Below are 22,342 nucleotides of genomic sequence, written 5' to 3'. Positions count from 1 at the left end.
TTCTAAACTGGGAAATAGGAGCAGTAGGAGACAAGAAACATAACAAAGACGAGGTCACTTTGTATGCAGTCTTGCTCGTGTTGTACAATAAAAGAATATCCTACATTTCCTCTGTGAAGGCATGTGGACTGGACTCCAATCAGGCCCTCATTTCCTGTCATCTCTGTACAATTGAATCTCTAGTAAAGACATTTGCACAAACAGTTTCATTTTATATGTTCAAACTGGGACTAAGACTAATAGATTTTACCATATTTATTCATTAGTTCATCCATTTCACAATACAGGCAGTTGAAAATAGCCCATATTATAAAAGGGGATACATTAAAAAAATAATCAAAAAACACCATATAATACTGTGAGAAAATATATGCACAGTTTATTGATAGATGCAAATAGGTGAGGCACACACAAAATAATTCAAATCAACTATGTATTAGTTGTGAGTTCTGACGATGTTTTTCTTTAATATTCAACATTAGAAACATCAGTCAGACATGGACAGAATCCTGCATGCAGGCTGTTAAATTCTCGCTACTCTGGACTTAATTAGGAAATTATTTCTCGGAGATAAAACACCCATAACTTGATTTTTTTCCTCTCTGTAGCCTACAGGGGACACAGGAGGCAAAAACAAAACAGGCCCAGCTGTTGCCGTGCCAGAAAACAAATAACTTGATAATCACATATGAAAATAAACAGAGAAATTCCAGTGACTACTACAGGATAACAAATTATATCATAAATATTTTTAAACTGCTGCTCATACTCATGGCTTTTTAAGACCTGCTTGGGCTCATCTACAAATTGCTGTACAAAATTGGTTCTGGAACATTCTGTGAAAGGCCAGTTTCACAAAGGACGAATGATCAGTAATATTTACATTTGGCTTCGGAGTCACTGTAACATATACAAAGAACAAAAGGCACTGCGACGAATGTCAAAACATTTAAATATATACTAAAAGTAAGCAGAAGGAAAAACTGGGCAGCCATTCAGTAGAAGCAATCGCTGACATTGCCAATTGTTTAGTCACTCCAATTACTATTGGAGTTGTGTTAGAGAGTTAGACAGTATGGCTTAGGATGAACTGAAGAAGTCTTTATTATTCAGAGCTGTTGAATAAAGATTGTGACACAACACAGACTTAAGGAAGCCTGCCTTGTTCTATCTAGTACACCAGTATTCATTGAGAAATAGAAAATTATTCTGCAACTCTTGGTGGATTTTGGTTTGAAATTGTGTTGTTTCCACAGTATACAGTACTATGTGCCCATGAATAAACATGATGGAAAAAAGGTGCAACAGTGTAAGTGTGCTAGTGACCTCATATTTTTATTAAGATATCAGACAAATTTAAAAGTTAGCTGCACATAACGTAGATACAACACAGCGTTACTTTGCAAAGCTGGCTGACACAGAATAGGGTTATGAATTATTAGCCTGTTCTCAGTGGGTAAAATGTCATAATTGATATTTAAATACACACAATACAGTGTCAAACATGAAACTTTGGTAAGTGTATTATAGGATTATGAATACTGTCCATATTCTTCCTTTTTTTTTTTTTTTTACCGATGTACTTATCAGCATCACTGGCATAAAGTGATTCTAGTCTGAGTGAATGTTTTAGTGATTTTGTCGGTATGTCTGTGACAAGAACATCTAAAAAACAGCTGAATCTTCACAGGTTATTTCTTTGCAAAGCTGACAGTCTGTAGCAGGATACTGAAAGTGGACGGCAAGGTTGATGCATGGCTCTTGTGCATGCAGCAGTAGCGCAAACAGGTGGGTAGGTTCACAGTATCTCCAAAGGATCACACTGGACCCATCCATAGTGTCAAGACATTAACTTTGACATTATTTGTCTTTCTCATACACACATTCACGCATTACTTCGGCTCCACTCACGGACATCTTTAACCCTACAGTGAGCTGTCACTTAAGCGAGTAGAGCAGTTCAGCAGTGTGGCAGAGAGACAGAGGGTGAGCCGAAGAAAAGTACTGACAGCACAACCAGTCCTCCAGCTCCGCGTTCCTCTCCGGCTCCAGCGAACGCTCAGCAAACTTCATCATCAGTAGGGCCCGTTTCACATCCAGCCAGTTGAGGAGGCCCTCGTGTCGGGATCCGCCGACGAAGCCTCCCCCCTGTCCGTGTCTCTCCCACTGCTGCTCCATCAGGTCCTTCCTCGGGCCCCAGAGGAGACTCTGCAGTATGCGCTTGGCCTCCTGAATGTGGATACGTTTGATGGGGTCAGGCTGGAGCAGGAGCTGGGCCAGCCTCTGGAGGCCAATAGAGTAAAGGGAGACAGAGGGGATTGGAGGCAATTCCTCACAGCGGTAGTCTTGTTCCTTCAGAGCTGGGCTCACCTCAAATGGGTTGGCTTGGTGGAGGAGCTCATAGATCAGGATGCCTGTCTGGAACTCGTCAAATTTTCGATACTGGGCTGCTGAGACAATCTCAGGCGCCAATCTGGCGTGGTCACGTTTGATGCGAGGATCCACAGTGGTCGACACAGCATCCTCGGAGGAACGACGCTTGGACTTTGCAAAGTTGCTGATGAGGAGCCGGGGAAGGTGGCGCTGAATGTCTACACCGCCTGAACTGTTGCTGGTGCCGTTGTCAGTGGTGGTCTGCTGGGGGAACTGAGAGGACCTGCGGAGATGAGGCACCAACAACAGGTTTTCGAGACAGAGGTCACGGTGAGTGACCCCATGCTCCTTCAAGTGCTCCAGGCCATTGCAGAGCTGCAGGAGGAGAAAACATACACGCCGTTCGTAGACCTCAGGCTGAGATTTATGGAACGCCTCCCACTCCCGGACAAAATCAGCTGCTGTCTGCTGAGGGATCTCAGAGGTGATGACCACCACTCGTTCTCGGTCCACCTGTTGGCCAGGCGCAGATGTGGAGGGCTGGGGCAGCGATGAAGCAGGTGTGGTGGGCAGATTGACTTCGTCAGATGGCAACATGCTCTGGGGGACACAAGCGAGGAAGTGACCACAGTCCTGCTGGAGGTTGAAGTGGGGAGGCATGCTCTGCTGCACTGACAGACCGTAGAGGTGGCCCTGTTTGACTTCCATGGATGGACTCTTGCAAATCTGGAGAGGTATAAACACAAAGGACAGTGGGAGGAAAGGATTAAGCAAAGGAGAAGAAAGGGACAGGGGGGGCGGGAGAAAAGAATTCCACACAGAGAGACGGGGAAGGGAGTGGAGCCAAGAAAAATAAGAAAGGAATTCTTGTTAGTGAGGTTCCAAGGTCAACGCCAATCCAGTTCCTGCTCTCATTCAAGCAAAATCTATGTCTTTGATGCAGATTTAAACCCAATCCACGACTGAAAGCTGTTTTTAGGCTAGTGGATGCCAGGACTGAACTTGTGTAAACTACTACAGATTCAGTGTGGGAATCTTCCCACAACTTGCAAATTGAACGACCAACTTCTCAGAATAAAATCTTCCATAAGAATTCTGAAACAAAAATACAAATGTCTCATGAAATTTCAGTATGTTCTCATTGTCCATTGGAGTCAGATTTATAAATATAATCTCTTCTTTGTGATTGACTGGACTAAAATCTACTTTCATGGGGTTTAAATTTCAGTCGACATCACACTTGTAGCGCGCCTGAAAATCAATCCATAAAGTTTTTGTGCTGGATGGTGTATTGAGTTGTGTGTGTGTGTGTGTGTGTGTGTGTGTGTGTGTGTGTGTGGCCTTGACAACAGGGGGTTTGTCTGACTGTAAATCCTGCCTGGAATGTAGAGATTAATTGGGCCTAGAGATATTAAGCAAGACTGTGGGCACACACGCTGTGGTACAACACATACTGTACAAACAGCCGCTGCTTTGTACAACACTAATGACTTTAGGACAAAGGTCAGTCAGACTGAATCCACACCCTTCTTCCTGGTTGTTTACACTACATACCCAGAAGGTCTGAGCTGTAATGGGGCCATCCCATCTGTAGCTCAAGAACAAACAAGACCACCGCCCTATTTTAATCTCCTTGTTCTATCCCTAAACTGTCAAATCCCTGCTTAAAAGATCAATTTACAACACCCACTGTGCAAATTATTCCTTAAACAACAGTGAAGATGATCTCGAGTTGAGCTGCCAGTTGCTCTCTTGATAACAATCTCAGAATGGAGAGAAAAAACAGGATCTGTACATTGAACAAGCAGCCAACAGCCAAACACTGAACCCACACTTGTTTACAATCCTATACTTATTGTCTTCCGCACTCTGTGTTCAAAATCAAGGCTATCCATGAAATGATGACAGTGTTCAGATACCGTCAACTCCAAAAGACAATTCAAACCATGTAAAAAACTGTAGGACCTATCAAGTGATGATGATGAAGAAAAAAATATGGACATAATTCTATTCCTCTTGAGCATTAAAGTTATTTTGTTTTGTTCACTCTGCCATACCAGAGCCATATTAAGTTATTGCTCATGCCAAACCGAACATTTCACATTGCCGCTGCTTCACATTAAAACTGAGGTTAGTGCTGACCACACTTGTTAATTAAACTGTGTTAAAAAAATGTAAGGCATGATCATTGTTGGCATTTAGTAAGGACCAGCTACAGTGTACAGTCGCCACACTGTCTAATGAAGGCGACTGTACACCTCAAACTTACAGCAAGGACCAACTTTATTGTGCTCTGCTGTTGTTTAATTAATAAAAAAATGGTTTGTTTCTGACAAAGTAGCTTTTCATGGATGCTTGCTGCCCTCAGAATTCTGGGACCTGTAGTATTACAACACACTTGCTGGTACCACCATTAACCAAGGGTATCATCAAATCAATCAGGACTGTAATATTAGGGAATATAACTTTAAGGTGTTCTGGAAGTGATCATGGTTACACTTAACATATATTTAATAAATTCACTATATAAAATTTCAAATTAGGTCCAGTAGTTAGGGATTACCTTTACAGCGTAGGAGTTGCTGGGGTCGGAGGCACAGGCAGCAGAGTAGTACACTGCATCTCCCGCGTTGCAGCTCGGCTTGTTAGAGGTGAGCCGGAACAGAGACCAGTTGCTCTCCTCAAACCTAAGTGGGTTTCTCTGGGAGCGAGTGAAGTGATCCTCACATTTTAGAGCCAAGCGCCGCAAAGACTCAGCATACAGGCCTCCCAATTTGGAGTACACTCCCTCCCTACTGTCTATGTTACTCAGAAGGGTCTGGAGTTGCAGGCTAGAGCCCAGATTGGGTGCCAGACCCGGTTCTGAGGCTGAGAAGGGTATGCTGAGTTGAGGAGAGGAGGAGCAGGTGACGCTGCTTCGGCAGTGGACACCCAGACGCCCGTGAGTCTTCAGTGGTTCATCCAGCGTCCGGGACCTTGGGGATCGGCCTAGCAGGGCATGACAATGCTCCAGAGACTCGTTGGAAGAGAAAATGGGTCGCGGGTCAACAGGGCTGGACGGTAAACTGGACCGGGAGCTAACATCAGCCGGTCGACACACGTTGCTCTCCGAGCCAGTGAATGGGAGGCGTGGGTAACCTCGGACGAAAGGTTTTCCGTTCGCGCTATCGGGAGCTGAAACAGTGCGGTTGACCATTTTTTTCTCCGGGAGTGGAGGGGGCTGGTTAGTTAAGCTGTTAAAGAAGGGTGGGAGAGGAGACCCTGGGGCTGAGGCCACTGGACTTCTGGTAAATGGAGAGGAACAAGACATCCGTGTAGCATCCCGAGAACCTAACAAAAGAGAAAAACAATTACATCAGCGGGTCTGCCAATCGATTACTGACAATGAAAATAAGCATTGCGGCATAATCAGGGTCTCCGTCAAATACAACAAAATGCTTACACAAACACAGTTTTTGTGTGTTATGAAAGAACAAAAGCAATAAAAATACTTAATTTGCCAAGAACACAATTATAACAAACCTTGCTTATTCGCTTTATTGCAGAGCGTTAGATGAGATGAGTGATTCTGTATACCAAGTATGAAGCTACAACCACCAGTTAAATATGTTAGCTCAGCTTAGCACAGGGAAAAGGGTGAAACAGTTAGCCTGTCCGAAGGTAACAAAATCATCCTTCCGCCACCTATTTGTACAGCTTAATCATACAAGATATAATGTTAATTAGTGAGCTTCAAAACGGTGCTGGTAGGCTGATCTTGCTACCCCAACTTTTTTGAGTGTTTATGCTAAGCTAAGCTAACAGTCTGCCGAGTGTTGCTTCACATTAAACAGATAGAGAAGAGTAAAACAACAAATAAGCGTGTTTCCTGAACTATTCCTTCAGTGGAATTGACTGACAACAGTTGACTTAGAAAATAGACACAGATACAGATAGAGACCAACAACCACTGGAGGCCTTTCTTCTCCCTGGATTTACATATTATATCTTTGGTTTCCTTGTAAATCAATTTCCTGTAACCTCACAGTACTCACAGACTTACATACTCCTGGGTGACAGCTGTGAATTTGATTTATTTACTACACCCCTTCTGTCAATGCCTACTGCTCGGCCTTAGTACAAACACATACCTCGTTTCCTCAAAAGAGCTGGAAATTTCCACAATCCAGGGTTCAATCTGACACTCACAACATCTTCCATCCAATTATGATCCATTTGTCAATTAAAGACTTAAAGTTGGAACTTGACATTACACTAGAGGAGACAGATACTGAGATAATTGTGTGGTGCAGTCTTCAATAACTGCTTTCACAGAGGGGGGAGACTGTAAAGGAAAAAAAATACAAAAATGTAGGATGTAGCCAAGCCCTTTTTCCCTCGTTATCAGAGTCCGTAATTATCTCTTCAAACAACTATGCCCAGGAAGCTACAGCAATTACAAACGTCTGAGGGCCACAGAGGTTTAAAGCAGATATATGTGAAGGATGACAATTTCTAAATCAAGGACGCGTTCCCCTTATTCCGAACCACGTTTTAGGTTTGATGACTGCAGAAATCTTGAACTAGGCCATGAAAATGAACACCCCCCTCAAAACAAACTGTATATGTGCACTTGACAAAAGAGGAAGAGAAAAGATAAGCTGACAGATTGCTGCTATAAAACCTTGCAGCGCTCCCTTTCCTCTTTTCACTGTTGTTGCACAGTTTCACTCTGGATAATGTGCATCTTCACAGTTAAATGTGAGGAAATGGTATCTGAAACAGCAAGACAACTAACATGCAGGCAATACATATCAGCTATCAGTATCCCCAATCATATGTCTGTTAACCTGTGGAAAGACCACTACTAACCTCTATAAACTACACATTTTTTGCTTTGTCAGCCTCCTGTGCATGTTTCAATGGATCTGCACCACTCAAGATATTTAAATAAACCCCTTTAACCTGGCCAAAATGTGGGTGTGAATGGTTCTTACCAGTGTCAGCAGTCAGGTTGTCAGTGGAGGCAGTGGGTAGGCTGGCACTGCTCAGACCCCGCAGAGATGAAGTAGGGCTCTCTACTGACCCTTGTCGGCTGCAGCGGTCCAGCTCCATGTTGCTGCCACTCATCTTACTACACACTCTGTAATGGAGAAAACAACAGAGATGGGGTAAGTGAATATTATAAAAAAACAGAAAATGCATTGACGACATATTTTGTGAATATTTTTTCTGTAACTGCGTTGCTGTCTGGCAGTGCAGTGTCTCTTGGTAGTCAGTCTGTAGGTTTTTCTGTATCGGTTTATGAATGTGGAACCACTCCACTTCCCCTCGATGTTTTCTTATCTGCAACATATTTCTAATACGTCCTTGTGAAAGAACACATTGTTTAATTATATATGACGAACAAGTGGCGTCAGGAGTAGTTTCACTTCCTTGTTAGTAAGGCCCACTTCTTGATTCAGTGTGTGTTCAGGTCAGCGTTCAGTGATTTATGACTGCAACAAACCAGCCTTACTAAAAACAAAACCTCATATGACACGTTATGAGTCTCTCAGATATGGTAGTTTTGCTTATTTCGGTCTTCCCTTCTTGAGGACAGTTAACTGCCTCAGGTTCTCTCAGTTAGTTGCCATAAAGGGGAGCTCCAATTGTACACATCAAAGTCTGTTTAAAGGTTTTGGGCAGTACTAGTCCTGCATATGACAACAAACTTGTATAAAGCATTTTATGACCAAACTGTCAGCAGTCGGGTTGCATTATGGGTAATGTAGGTGCCAGCTTATGAGAAGGAAGAAGAATAAAAAGACAGTATCTCTGGTTTTGTCCATCATGAGTCCTACAGTGTTATATAGGAGAGCAATGCAAAATAGGTACAGCACTCTGAAACACATACACTAACCTGACAGAGTAAGAATGGGACCACAAGCAGGAAACGACAAACAGAGAGCCAGAGTCATTTCCCATCTCTCTACTCGTTTCCTGTCATCTCTCTATAGGCTATAAATAAAAAGGCACCAAATACCACAGAAATGTCTTAAAGAACATGTGGCAGCAAAAGCCCTGAAGGTATTGATTTGAGCAAAGGTGCGTTTTATTGTTTATGAATTCAACTTTTCATCTGTAAGAGGAAGATTGTGATATAATTCATTTTTATTTAGCTTTGCACTCTTCCTGTTTAGTGTGCCAGACTATCATGATGGCCACTTATAATACCAATGAGAACAGTGCATGAGCAGACTTTCTAATCAAGGTGACCAATTAGGCTGAGTGACAGCCATTCAACTTGTCTCATTATACCCGCTAATGGCTCAGGGAAGCAGGGTCCAATCCCATCCCTTCATCTCTCATTCCTCTCTTCCATCACAAAATGACTCCTCTATCCATTTATCTGCTGGCCCCCTTGACTTCAATTCCACCATAAATCAGCAGAACAAACAGATGGGGAGGAAAAGGAGAGGAGCACAGGGGGAGACAATGGGTTAGGTATTCTCTGTGGGCAGTTAGCTAAAGGATCCGCTATCATTTTACAGACAAAAGACCAGGGATGAAAGGCAGTGGAAATGCTGAGGCAGGGGATAAATGGTAATGGCTGTGGGGATTATGAGTCTATGTGCATGTGTGCGCCTGTGCATGTCTCACTCTAGATCTCTCAGATTTGTATCCAAAACATGAGATTTTCCTTGGTGAAAGAATGTCATTGCTTGTGTCCTGTGGGAGGACGTGCATGGATGGATGAATGAGCCTTCTGAGCAAGGACAAGCAAAAAAGAGCTTGACTCTGATTAGGCCTGCATGTAACAGAATGCAGGGATTCTAAGTGTTCTCATTATCAATTGATTTCACAATTATTTTCACAATTAACTGATTGGTTTGGTCAATAAAATGTCTAAAAATGTGAAAAATGGTCAGCGCAATCTCCAAATGACAGTTTTTGACAGTTCAAAACCCAAATATATTCAGTTTATTGTAATGAGAAGGTAAAGTTAAAAAGCCTAACATTTTGAGAAGCTAGCACCATCAAATGTTTGATCAACTGATCAATTAACTGCAGCACTACAAGCACTGGTTATCTACAACTGGATGTAGTCAGCGTTAAATTAAATGAGGACTGTAACTGAAAATCTAATTTTTAAATCTAGATAGTATCTTCTGTCTCATGTCGTCATGACACAAAAAGGCAAGGTTCATCAGGATTTTATCACTCTACTTGGAACGTCCAGTTTTAGCCTAAACATCTATTAATAAACACCTTAATTACTTATTTCCTCAGAATAGATACAATCTCTTCCTTTGCAAAAAAAAGAAAAGAAATTGATTTGTGTTCTGCAATTGCAATCAGCCCGGCAACGACAGCATCCCAGATTTAGAATGTAAACAATCACGCTACAGTAAGCAACACACCGGATCTGTTGACACACATGCTCCCCCGACATGTGTGTGGTATTAATAAAGCAGTGTGAGAGGAGCTGGGGGAGTTTTTAAAAAGGGATCAGATTGGGGTTACAGCTAACTAGCTACAGATAGCAGTGTGACAGTTTAAAATCAGACCCAAGCTAAGCTGCAGTGTTGTTGTTGTTGTTGTTGTTGTTGTTGTGGTTGTTGTTCAGGTTCACACAGCTGGTTTTAACTTCCTGATTTAGGGCCTTCTCTCTTTTATAAATATATAGAATGATGACATCTGAGAGTGTGTTTTATATCCATTCATTACATCTTTTGGGTGTGCAGATTAGGGTTGCACGATGTGGTAAAAACATCACATTGCAATTATTCTCACGATTATGTGAGAATGATGATTTTTACATCACAAACTGAATTTTCACTAAAAACATTTAGGGGTCTGTACCAAAAAAACATGTTTTCTTAAATCAGGAAAACAACATTTGTAGGCCAGTGCTCTCCTGCAGCACTACAGTACTTCATTATAATGCTGTTTTGTCATACATTTTACCTTTATTCAAACATTACAGCGATTTGCATACTGTACTTGACCATATTGCGATTTTGCTAATATTTCGATTAATTGTGCAGCCCTAGTGCAGGTGCACACACATTTGCTTCCCGGGGCTATTTTATGTAGAGACAATAATCTTTTAGTAAGTCAAGCGGGTTATACAACATTTAAAGTGATGAAATTAAATACTGTCAGCAGGTTGACTCAAGTTGTACTCAAACTGCAACTCACACAACCCTTACCACCTTTAAAACGTTCACAATGTAAAGGAAGGAGGAACTGATTGAACTGTATTGTGGTGCTCTTAGGTTCCTTTTCTATTATATAAACTCACAAAAGGTACCATTTATTGCATTGCTGTTATATTGGATTACATAATAGTGCATGTTTTTGTTATTGTGCATGTCATAATATAGCACAGAGAAGAATGGCATGCATTGTTCCTTTTCCATGATTGCAGGATAGTTGCCATGGCTATATAGCCATATAAACCATATCTTTGAAACAAAGATCCATTAATGTTTGACACCAGTCCTTATCTTTTGCAAACTGGTCCAGCCTCGCCTTGTTATCTTATTCTCTGTCAGCTATCTCTGTCCCCTATTTCATTACAAACCACTTTTATTTGTTTGCATCAAATCACATGAAGTAACACACTTCAGTATCATTCTCATACTCAATTTAGCACATTTTTAATCTCACCAACAGGATGGGACCAAATAAAAGAACAAGGTAATTTAAGTAAAAAACTATTAGCAGAGATAAGAAGAAGAGCAAAAGGCAGGGTGTGAAAGAGGGAGGAAATAAAAGCATGAGCAAAAAGTTGACCACATGCTGTCTGTCACTGTGCAATTCAAAGTCACCTGATTTTGACTAATAAGCTCTTCACAGAGGTATGAAAACAAGCAGAGGCCTGCGCTTACCACTAAAGGCTCTGTGTTTTATTACGACCTTCCTGAAACACATCTTCAACTTCACCATTTTCCTGTGTGAACAAGAACATCACCACTTCCCTTCACAAGTCTAATGATAGATAGTCTCTTACCAAGGACACGTATGAGAAAAAGATGCCATCAGGTGCCTACCTCATTCTGAAGAGGCAGAGGTCCTTGTCGGGCAGGCGGGCGCAAAATGCCCCTGGATCAGGCCAGTGGCTCTCTAAAGCCCCGCCATGTGTAGTAACACAACCCTGGCTCCACACGAGTCATATGTGTATTTAAAGTCTCTCTCAGCAGGAAACGCAACAGCACCCATTAGATGCGCAAAATTAAAGCACCCATATCTCATATATAGCCTTCACTCATTGACCTAGTAGTTCACTTTGGCGCAGCTTTAGGTCTGTCAGGCGGCAACAAGATGCTATCTGTTCTGCTGCACAGAAGGAATCAGGATGGATCTGTGCAGGGAGGGGCAGCACGCCATGGAACCATAGTTTACAGAGCAAAAGGCAATACAAACCCAAGTCAAACTCAGTGGACTTAAATCCACATTGCTGATCTATAAATTCTACTTCTATTGGTGGCAACCGACTGCCAGACTGGGGACAGTTTGGGAGTTGCCGGGGGCAACAATCTGTTCGCTACGCTCCTCCCTTTGGCAACCTTCACTGACTAGTTGACACGCCTTTCCACGTAAGACAGTATTTGCTCATAAACTCATGCATGTCATGGACATATACACAAACACAAACACACCTCTTAGGCTGATGATATGTAGGTTGTCCTATTTACGAGGAATAATAGAGGGAAAATTTGGGGTTTTCCACTGAGATCAAAAGCTCTCAAAGGTGGATTTTTCAAACCATCTGGGCTTTTAAATGATTCAGCACATGAAAATGCAGCTTCACAGGGTGCATGTTGCATGTGTGTCTTTGTATTGTAAACATTTTCTATTCATTCCACACAAGATTCCCCTTTTTGTCATGACATTTTGATTGCTTTGCCGATAAGGTTTAGATTGTGATTGCCTGCAACACTTTGTCATTGAGTTTCCAGTACGTGCCTGGGGACCAGGGACACTTGTTGATTAAAAACACACTACACCTGCTGATAAACTTATAGCACCAGAAAGCCACAACTGTCGCTGGCTGGCTCGAAGCGCGTTCCCACATGTGCTTCAACAAGGTGTATTTTTATCAGTGCAGAATGTCGGCAATGTCATAACAGGAGAAATGGGTCCTTACTAGAATTACCACAAACATAAGGGCCCTTGAAATCCACTTTTTGACAGTAAAACATTCACACTCAACATTTGCTGACTCGAGCAGCTCAAGATGGTAGAACATCTGTTTCTTTTGAGGAAGTCACGGTCGTGTGTTACACCTCATCGTGCTATCCCCGACAAAGTGAAGTTTATTTTGAGCAGATCATTTGATGCTCTACTAACTGCAACACAAGGCCTCTTTTCTGTTTCTGCTTTGGGTAGCTGACTCAGACAGCGCAGAGTATTCTTAGCCTCGTGCAGACTCAGGTTAAAGCATGTGTGCAAAGGTCGCAATAGTGCGCGTCTTAAATAAAGGTGAAAATGTATCTTCTGCATATCCTGCAAGTTGGAATTAAATATGGTTGCTAAGCCATAAAAATAACCAGGATGTGTATTTCAGCAGCAACATGTCAATGTTGTGCATGTAAAGCACAATCATGCCAACAGTGACATATTTTTTTTGCCCAAAGATGCATCTGAATGCCCGCTAATGACAGCTTTGTCCTTGTATGACAATATCAATGGAACAAGGCCCGTTTTTTTTACACTTCTGTCTATTGTGCTGCAGCCAAAACAAATTTACAGCAACGTGACACAGCAGGGGACTATTTAACAGGCTCATTTTGTGTGTTAATTAGAATTGAAAAAGTCACATTACTAGCATGAATAGAACAAGGCCTGCATTGAGGAATATGCCGGAACAGTCTGAATGATCACAAGGCGCTAGAATGGAGGCTGATTCAATGCTGAATAATGATGCTATGAAAGGAGAAGGCACAATACGATTCACACAGATCACTGCAGTAAGATGCATGTATGTGCACATACACACAGTCAGACAATATATTCCATAAGCAGCACCAGCACTATATATATATATATATATATATCTACTCTCCCACCGGGGCGCAAACGCATTTATGCATTTAGGCTAAGTGCATGTTGTAAGTGCTAAATTATGGAATATAATGAAACTACAGTCTCATTGCTGAATTACAGTCACATTAATTCTAATGCACGTCACAGGTAGGAGACTGAAGGACAGGCACGCAATATGTGCTATAATGGGCAGTTCAAGTTTGATAAATGGATAGCATTTATCTTACTGCAAGGGTATGGTATATACAAGTGTGTAATTAAACCTCTATTAGACTTTTTCTTTTTACACAGCTGCCTTATCCTAAACAATATTTAAGACCAACCCTTACTTAAAATAGCTGGTGTATTTACTGTGCTTTGTCTTTATTTAGTATAAAGAGTATTATGAAAAATTCATAGTAGGTGATACGTTGCACCACCGAACCTTCTCCGCTGCATTGAACAAAAAATAAAAAATAAAAAACATAGCACAAAATGTAGTTCTGTAAAAGAAAACCACCCACTTCAGGAGCTGAATGACGGTGAGATGCCACTAATAATCTCCAGACATCATCCAAGTCTGTTATCTAGACAAAATTCTTGTCATCTGGTGGTTACAGCTTCCCAATTATTAAGAATTGCACACTTTTCATTCCTTCATGTTGTAAACTGAATATCTTGATGTTTGTGTCTATTGGTAAAACTCAGTATGTTATTGCCTCAGACTTTGGCTAACTTCTTACTGGCATTTTGTCATTACTTCTGACATTTCACTGACAATATGATTAATTGAAAAAGATAAATCAATAACAAATTACACTTATAGTCCTAGATTAATACAGTACTAAGGTTATATCTGATTTAAAGGGTTAATAATTGAATGTCTAAATTCCAAACAAAAAGTTCATTGTTCTTCTTACCTGTGCAGTTTCTTAGGTGGGGGAGGCGGTGGGTTGGGTTCATTGTTGGCAGCTCCTTTCCCTGCTGCCAGCAGCTCTGATGAGCCGCCATGCAACGGTTGCCTGGCCGGCATGCTCCCGTTATGCTTGCCCTCCTCCTCTGCACCGGTGCCCTCAGTCTCCCCCTGACAGGCACCATTGTTGGGGGCAGCCGGGGGGGCCGTGCCTGGCTCTGTCATCGGAGGGGGGCTGCTGTGGGCCTTCCAGTCCCTGGCTTCCTTCCAGACAGCGGCACCATTGACCAGGCCTGTCACCCGAGAGGTTGTCCCTGGGTTGGCTGCCAGTTTCTTCTTTTCCCCCTCTTTCCGCTCTCTCTCCTCCTCTTCCTCTTCTTCCTCGATGCGACAGTTCCAGCTAGAACTGTGGTGATGAGGCTTCTGCCAGCGTTCAGACGCTGCTGCGCTGTGGTTCTCTGTATGGACCTTGAAGTGGCCCTCTCTGGCAGAGACGAGGAAAAGCATGGAAAGTTCAGGCAGAGGGACAGGTGATGAGATGGATGGTGAGAGACTGGAGATGCCCAGTTTGGGGAGATCAGGAAGAGGGACTGGAGAAGACATGGACGGTGAGAGGCTAGAGGTTCCCAGTTTCGGGGAACGGGTGGTCCTTTTCGGGGGAATGGGTGGGCTAGACTGAGGCTTTGGATAGAGAGTTGGGCCTAGGCTAGCTTCTGTGACCAAAGAGGGTGCGCTGTGACTGGGGCTAGGCCAGCGGAAGGCCGGGCTGCTGGGGTCTTTACGTGCTGTGGGGCTGAAGTGGCTTTGGGTGCTGATGGCTGAATCTGGACTGCTCAGGTAGAAAGTCCTGTTGTTGTCCTCTGTGTGAGTGGCCATCACAGTGATGGTAGCCCGTTGACTCTCTCCTGAAAGCTCAGAGCCCTGGGACGAGTTCTTTATCTGGTTTTGGGACTCAGGATGGGATTGCACCCCATTTCCTTGCGGCCTGCGCTTTTTCTTGGTGCTTTCTGCATAAATGGGTTCAGAGTTTGGCTGTCCACTGGGAGAGCTGGGAGTTGACTTTGAGCTACCCATGGCTGGAGGGCTCTGAGGGCTCCCTGACCTACCTTGTCTTCCTCCCGACCCCTCTGCCCCAGGAAGTGAATCTGTACTGCTACGATAAGAACAAGTAGAGTCCGATAGGCTGGTCTGTTTAGACAGGATGGGAGGAGATTGGAGGAATGGCGGGGGATTGTGGCTAGTGGTGTCTACACTTAAGGCTGTGGTGGGGGAAGTGCTGGATGTCTTAGTCGTAATAGTAGCAGTACTCCCACTGCTGATACCATTGCTATGAACTGTGGCGGGACTGGAAGGAACAATATCCACAGAAAAGGGTATATCCACAGATGCCTGATGAGACTCCTGACAATTTGTCCTGGTAGTCACACCAATTCCATTATAAGTGCTCTTGGTTCTAGTGGTGGTTGTATTCTGCTGCCTACAAGTGTCTCCATTGGCATTCTTCTTTAAACTCTGAGAACCTCTACCCTCCTCCTGGGTGATGAAGATATTGCTGATAATCATGGAGTCTTTAGGCAGGATGTTGGAGGATAAGGAGAAGCAGTTGTTGTAGCCCATCTTGGTTTCAGGACTCTGGAGAACCGCCTCTCTATGGGCCTTGTTGCAGCCATTACTGTCAATGTAAAGAGACGACAGGTCCAAGAGCTTCTTCAGGCCCAGACGCTCAACCGGGCTCTTTGTGTTCTCCTATCACACATAAACATGAGCACACATTAAAGAACAGATTAATCATTCTGTACAGTAAAAAAAGCTGTAAGGGTTGTTGCAGAAAGGAGACATTTAATAAAATCACCTGCTCTATGTTCATGTTGACATCAGTCATCGACTCGTTGGTGTCAAGACTCATCATAGTGGGTTTGACAGCGATGGTTGGCTTGCTGTAGGGCGAAGGTGCTGTTACTTCAGCTTCTTCATCACCTCCCAGGCTGCTCTTCAAACAAGCGGCTGGCGCACTGCCACCCAGGCCCCCGACAGTCTTGTGGTGTGCACTAAGCGGGTGGAAGCAGTTCTTACAAGAGCCAGGTTTCCACACGTGTTCTGCAAAGTCACTGCACGCTGACATCTTTGGTTTACTAAATAAGGTTTTGTCAGAAGTGGCTGTTGAGTGGTCGCGCAGATACAGGATGAATTGTCATGGCTGGCCCACAGAAGGTTGCAACATCACAAGATGTTGATCACAAGGCAGTATGTAGAGGAGAGAGAAAAAAGAATGAGGTACATTGTTAGAAGAATGAAGTCATGTTTTCTATGTAATTTTTTGCCCATACGTTGTCATAATCACAATCTTATGTGTCTTTGCAACCAAGTAAAACTGCTTGTATTACAATAGAGCCCATAATTTCCTCCAGAACCTTTCTGGTTTTCAAACTTTGCCAAGAGATGCACCAATCCCATACACCAAATTAATATTGGCCCAGATACTGACCACATTAAGCAGATCTGGTTTGCAGCCATGACATGAACAATTCACATTAAATACAGTTTCTTAGCCAATATCATATAAAAATCTGCATTTTTGCTTTTGTTCAGTTGTGGAGGGCCTCCAACTGTTTAGTGTCGCAGCGATCTCTGGCCTAACACTACCTTACAAAAAACATATTTCAAATTCAAGATAAAGAGAGCATGGGTATCGAATTTGTACTCGACAGATACCCTGAGTAAAGGTTATAGAATCGGGAGGGAAAATGTTCGACTGGTACATCTTTAAGTTTTTGCCTGAAATATAGGATTTTTTAAATCAAGATGTAATCTTAACCCCAAAAAGTTAAAAAAAGGTTCAAACATCTAAGCTCATATAAGACCTCCACTAAGATTTAAGTGTCATCTGCGTATGTAACTGAATAAGACCTGGTGTCTGCCGTGCTACTTGTTCCCATGGCCTCCTAAATTAGAGGGTATATGGTTTCTGTTCAACCAAAGGGCCTGTCGGTGTGAGCCTTGTGACATAAAAGCCCTCCAGAGTCCTCTGCAGCCCCCAACATGCTAGAAGAAGACGGAGGAGCCTCAAGCATCCCGGAGGTCGGAATGTCAAGAATGTCTAAAGGCGCAAGTCTCACCAGGGTGAATCTCACACCCACAACAACCTCCCTTCCCCCCTCTACACACACACAAACCTCCACATGTGTGTCCTACCTCTCTAAAAAACAAACTGACCCACCCACACACACACACACACACACACACTTCCTCTCCCCCTGTGTGTCCTGTTTAACTGGACTGACAGTGAGAGGATCAACACCAGTTCGGAGACATCATTTGTTTCCTTTCCTTGCATCTGGGTGTCCCTCTTTATGTTCTTTACACGGCTTTAATTGCCTCTCAACAAGGTGCTGCAATGACACAGTGCAACATTAGCCCACTATCTAGACTCATTATCCAGAAAGAAACAGAGGAAGCGGGAGGATGAATAATTACTCTCCAAAGACAATGAAAAGGGGCCTATATATGCTCTCAGGTAGCCTTAATATTACCGTTATATTAGGCATTCTTTTAGTCACAGTGAATCTTGATTTTACTCCAAATGCTACATTTGAGAAAGAAAAAAAATAAAAGAACAAAAAAATAAGGAATGAAACTTGTTAATGCTCCATTATTAAAACCTTGCGATCTACTAGTCCTATCAGAATGAAGAGTTTTCCTGTTGGTAAAGATAATGCATGTTTACATTTTGCTTTGTTCTGCCTGACTCAGTTTGGGCAGGAAAGCACCCTCCAGCTTACTGTTTGTTTAACCGTTCCTGCGACAACAGAGGAAACAGAGTCTTGCCTAACATCTTATAGCATTGCATATGAGTCATATGAAGTGATGACTGACTGGAGACCCACACACACACACATCATTAGGCTACTAGGCCTGTTGCTTTAGAGAAAAGACTGTCAGTCAGGAGCATGTCTAGGGGGGTTTATGGGACAATTGGGCTACAACAATGCACAGACAGACAGAGCACTGTCACGGTATGTATTAGTAAGTTAAGACCAAACTGACAGGGACACTATAGTCTCTGTTGGTCCACTTTCTCAGCAGGGAATCAAAGAAAACTGACACATATCTCAAATTGCACCCCAGTTTAGGTTGTACCAGCTCTTGTTTACATGTTCAGCCCTGCTTGTTTGAACAGAGATAGACCCCGCTGTCTACATTCCCCACACCTTCTCAAGCTCAAGGTCCAATATTTCTCACTTGTAAAAAAAACACACACGCAGGGCACAACCGACAGAAGTTCAGCCATTATGACAAAATCCAAGCCTTCATAATAAAACACAGACTATGAAAAATATCTCATGAGCACGTTAGAAGTCTGGGGCTAGAAAAATGCAAAGAAAAATGACTCGAGGGTGGATGTTGGTCCGATGTGGAATTTACCACCTAATTAGACGTTATGACCCTCAAAGTCACCATCCACATTATCCCCGTGACCTCTGCACACACACTGCACATTCACACACACACACAGTCACCTGACCACTAGATGTCTCAAAAGACATATTCATTTGTGCTGGGAAATTAAAAACCCTAATCTGAGGGACTCTTTAACAACCAGTCTAAAAGCTAAAATTGTACACGGGATTTCCCTTGAAAACACAAAACTGGGTATTTGCTTTGAGCTAAGATGTTGTAATGCACTGGAGAATGCAGTCAGGCTGCAGGGTCAGACAGGATGGCAGCAGTTTAAATGGCCCACAGATATGGCGACAAAGAGGAGTAATTAAGGTAAAGGTTAGAGGGCGCATCAACACTCAACAACTAGTAAAACTGCACTTTGTCTGAATCCTCATGCACCAGAAAGAAGGCACCAGCAGCAGACCCATCTGCCCCCCCACCCCCCGCCCACCCTTAACACACCAGCACACGCGCACACACGCGCGCGAGTCTTAAAGAAGTAGCCTATAGGTGATCTAATGTTATTATTCTAGGGTTACTGTAACATAACTCACTGCATTAGCCTGCTGGCTGCTTTTTACGGAATTGCTGCGCCATGCCAAAAAAAAAAAAAAAAAAAAAACAAGAAACAAAAAGCACATACACTCAAATGAATGAAATTGCCCACAGAATAACGAGTCCAGTCATTATTAATCCCAATAATTAGACAACCTACAGTCCAGATAACGGTCTGATAAGCGGGTCACATCAGTGTGTAGTCACCCACTTTGAATACAAATTCTTTTACGAGCACCATTTGTCACGCCTGCCTCACTCTCGTACTGGCCATTCATTCAGGAGGGGGCACAACCTGTTTTTTCCCTACTCGGCAGGGATTTCCGCCAAAAACTTGTGAACTTTTGACGAATATCTCAAAACTTCCACCTTAAGACGCTTCATTTGAGGCTTTTACAAGCACCTGTTTTAACACATATTCGACACTGGCTACACAACTCCACGTGTTTCGACTGAAGACTTCGTTTTTCATAGACGTGATAAGATGATTTTTTTTGGCTAAACACTTGTCTCGCCTGTAGCCAAGTTTGCTTTACGCTAGGTTATTGTAAAAAAAAAAAAAAAAAAAATCCTTTATGTCCTCGTGCACTGGGAGAACTGGGGGGGAAATGGCTATGTTTTCAATATCTGCATTAATACAACACATGAATAAAATATAACAGTAACAACTTGGCCCCCCAACCTGTATCGCTGAACCGTCAACATAGGTGTATAAAGGGCTACAGCTACAATGTAACCATGCTAAAGTAGCCAAGGTTATCTAGTGACTGACTGCTTACCTGCTCGGACCTTCTCTTCCCTGGCAACACAAAAGCTCTCCAAAAAAAAAAAAAAAAACTCAGACAAAAAATAATAATTAAAGAACACAGCTGTATCGTTGCTGCTCTTCTGATTCCCGCAGAAGCAGATATCCGTCTGTCTTTACGTATCCCACATGCGACAGGTTAATGACCCAGGAGATTGTGCTGCTGCAGGCTGGTTTCGCCTCCAGTCGGGCATGCTCCTGCTGCTGCTGCTGCTGCTGCTGCTTCTGTTGCACTGTGCAGAGGTGGAGTGCTGAGGCGGAGCAGGAGTCCTCTGCAGCAGCGTGGGGAGAGCACAAGGAGGTGGTGGGAGGAGCTCATAACAACCATGCAGTCTGGGCCAGTAGCCACACTCACAGATTCTCATTAAGGCTTTTTGTCCTAGTAGCTGTCATAGGAATTTTTTTTTTATAAAAAGAACAACAACCTTTCAGCATGTGATTTGATTTGCAGAAAATTACACATTAGAGTTTGGCAAGTTCTGTAACCCCCCCCCCCAAAAAAAGAAAATTGGAAGTTACAAGGAATTCAAGGTTTCACTAAAAGAAAACAAACCCTTTTTTTGGTTTCAAAAAACCCCACTTGGCTTTGCAGGTTTATTCCACAAGCAATCAATCTTTATCAGAAGCCCTTTTGATGTGGGGAAGGTGGATGTATACAAGCTTCCCTGGGTTTTGCTGCCCTTTTCCCTCCTGTTACCCCCTGGGTTGCTCCTGCTTCTGTTCATCATGGCTGGGGTGACAGTGATAGAAAAACACTGGCGCTGTTACTGAGCCAGGCTGGACCCCTGCTGGTTTCCATTACAGGCAGCAAAAGGAGAGGCAAAGCTCACAGAGTGACAAACACAGCCGCTGTGTTGGATGAAGGCAGTCATCCATAGAGATTAACCTTTTAACTGTGCATCTCCTCTTATGTCTTACTGAGAAAAAAAACACTGGAACAAGGTATTATTGGTTGGCTTTTTGACTTATTTAAATTAAAGCAGCTGAAACAGCACCAGCATCTAGCACTAAGTTGTGTTTGTACTGCTCTTTTCATGCATTTCCTTTGGGTTTTATTTACTTGATCTTCTTCTCAAAAAGCCCTGAAATCATCGATAATTGCAGATTCTCTTAAAAAATGGCAGAATAAACCCAGCACCCCTTTCCTCCACTCCAAGGATCCCATTGCTGTAGTCTATTTCCTGTGAAAGTAACACATCCATGCATATGAATCAATTGGACACAGAACCCACCAGTTTCCTGAACCTCATGCAAGGATTTATAGCTGAGCTGAGACAATCAGCATAAGTGGCGCAGCAGAGACTGCATCCAGGAAAAGTGATATCTTTTACAAGTCCACCTGTTGAATTTGGAAAGAGTCACAATCCTCTCAAGAGGATTAAGAGTTTGTTGCATTGCATCTATTTTTGGTAGCAAAGAGCATGTAATAAATCTGCTAATAGGGTAATTCAAATAGCTTGTGCTTAGCCTAAGAATATAGAAGGAAGTTTGGGAAACTTCTAGACACATTCTACTGTTTATACTTAGCCTTTTTGCTCAAGCAACAATGCAAATTACACATTTCATTTGAGGGTAAATTCAAGCAGTAAAAGGCATGTCCTGTTCCAGTGTATTTGTGCTAAGAATTGTCTTGTCAACTACAAGGGGTGTTACTCTGCAAGGGCTGTCATATAAAACTGTTTCCCAAGACGCACCGAGAGAATCTTCCATCACGAGTCAAGATTTTAGTGCTGAGATGTTGTGGGAACACCCAGATTAGAGGAGCATGGCGGGGGGTTGGAATTACTTTTGGACACTGCAGTAGCGGAAGATTTTTTCCCACATCATTTCTTCAGTAGAAATTACATAGTGAGGAAATTTACAAGAGTGATTTAGAAACAAAAAAGGGAAAAGTGTGGGAAAATATCCTTTTATTTGGCCAGATTCTTCCTTGATTCCCATGTTATACCCACCAAACCACCTACCATATCATATGTATAAATGATTACAGATAAATCTGCATGTAGGCCATTGCACGCCACATATACTTGTGCAGTTCTTGGTCGTGCTGGCATGGAGCTGAAGTTGTCAGGCTGTGTACAGTTCACCCTATAAAACATTTGGTGTTGCTTATCTTTTATAACACTCCCTAAAATTATGAAAAGATTCAGAGCCACTTAATGGCCGTCCATGAGAGCTTCAGCCACACGATGCACACTGATGAATTAGCAGTTTGTTGACATGCCGCAGACGCATGTGAGCTTGTGCGAGAAAGAGAGACTGGG

The 22,342-nt window shown here is 42.9% G+C and overlaps 1 protein-coding gene across 1 annotated transcript; it reads right to left on the bottom strand.

Moving 5' to 3' along the window:
- Positions 1 to 354: 354 nt before the first annotated feature.
- On the bottom strand, positions 355 to 20,335 carry LOC127370456 (inactive tyrosine-protein kinase PRAG1). Its single transcript, XM_051412529.1, has 6 exons — positions 20,053 to 20,335; positions 16,131 to 16,475; positions 14,286 to 16,024; positions 7,350 to 7,495; positions 4,937 to 5,703; positions 355 to 3,099 (listed from the first exon to the last, which is right to left on the bottom strand). The coding sequence occupies exons 2-6, from the start codon at positions 16,398 to 16,400 to the stop codon at positions 1,939 to 1,941; spliced, it is 4,083 nt and encodes a 1,360-aa protein (XP_051268489.1). The 5' UTR covers positions 16,401 to 16,475; positions 20,053 to 20,335; the 3' UTR covers positions 355 to 1,938.
- Positions 20,336 to 22,342: the final 2,007 nt, after the last annotated feature.

This window comes from Dicentrarchus labrax, unplaced genomic scaffold (genome assembly GCF_905237075.1).
Source record: "Dicentrarchus labrax unplaced genomic scaffold, dlabrax2021, whole genome shotgun sequence".
NCBI lineage: Eukaryota > Metazoa > Chordata > Actinopteri > Moronidae > Dicentrarchus > Dicentrarchus labrax.
This window is presented reverse-complemented; position numbering and strand designations above follow the sequence as displayed.

What these genes read in the sequence shown, in the direction of transcription:
- LOC127370456 (XM_051412529.1), bottom strand. Translation starts at nt 16,400, where the DNA reads ATGTCAGCGTGCAGTGACTTTGCAGAACACGTGTGGAAACCTGGCTCT. An exon ending in CAACCTGACTGCTGACACTG is followed by an intron (nt 5,704 to 7,349) that starts GTAAGAACCATT and finishes CTCTTTTGTTAG; the next exon opens with GTTCTCGGGATGCTACACGG. An exon ending in GCAACTCCTACGCTGTAAAG is followed by an intron (nt 3,100 to 4,936) that starts GTAATCCCTAAC and finishes ATACCTCTCCAG; the next exon opens with ATTTGCAAGAGTCCATCCAT.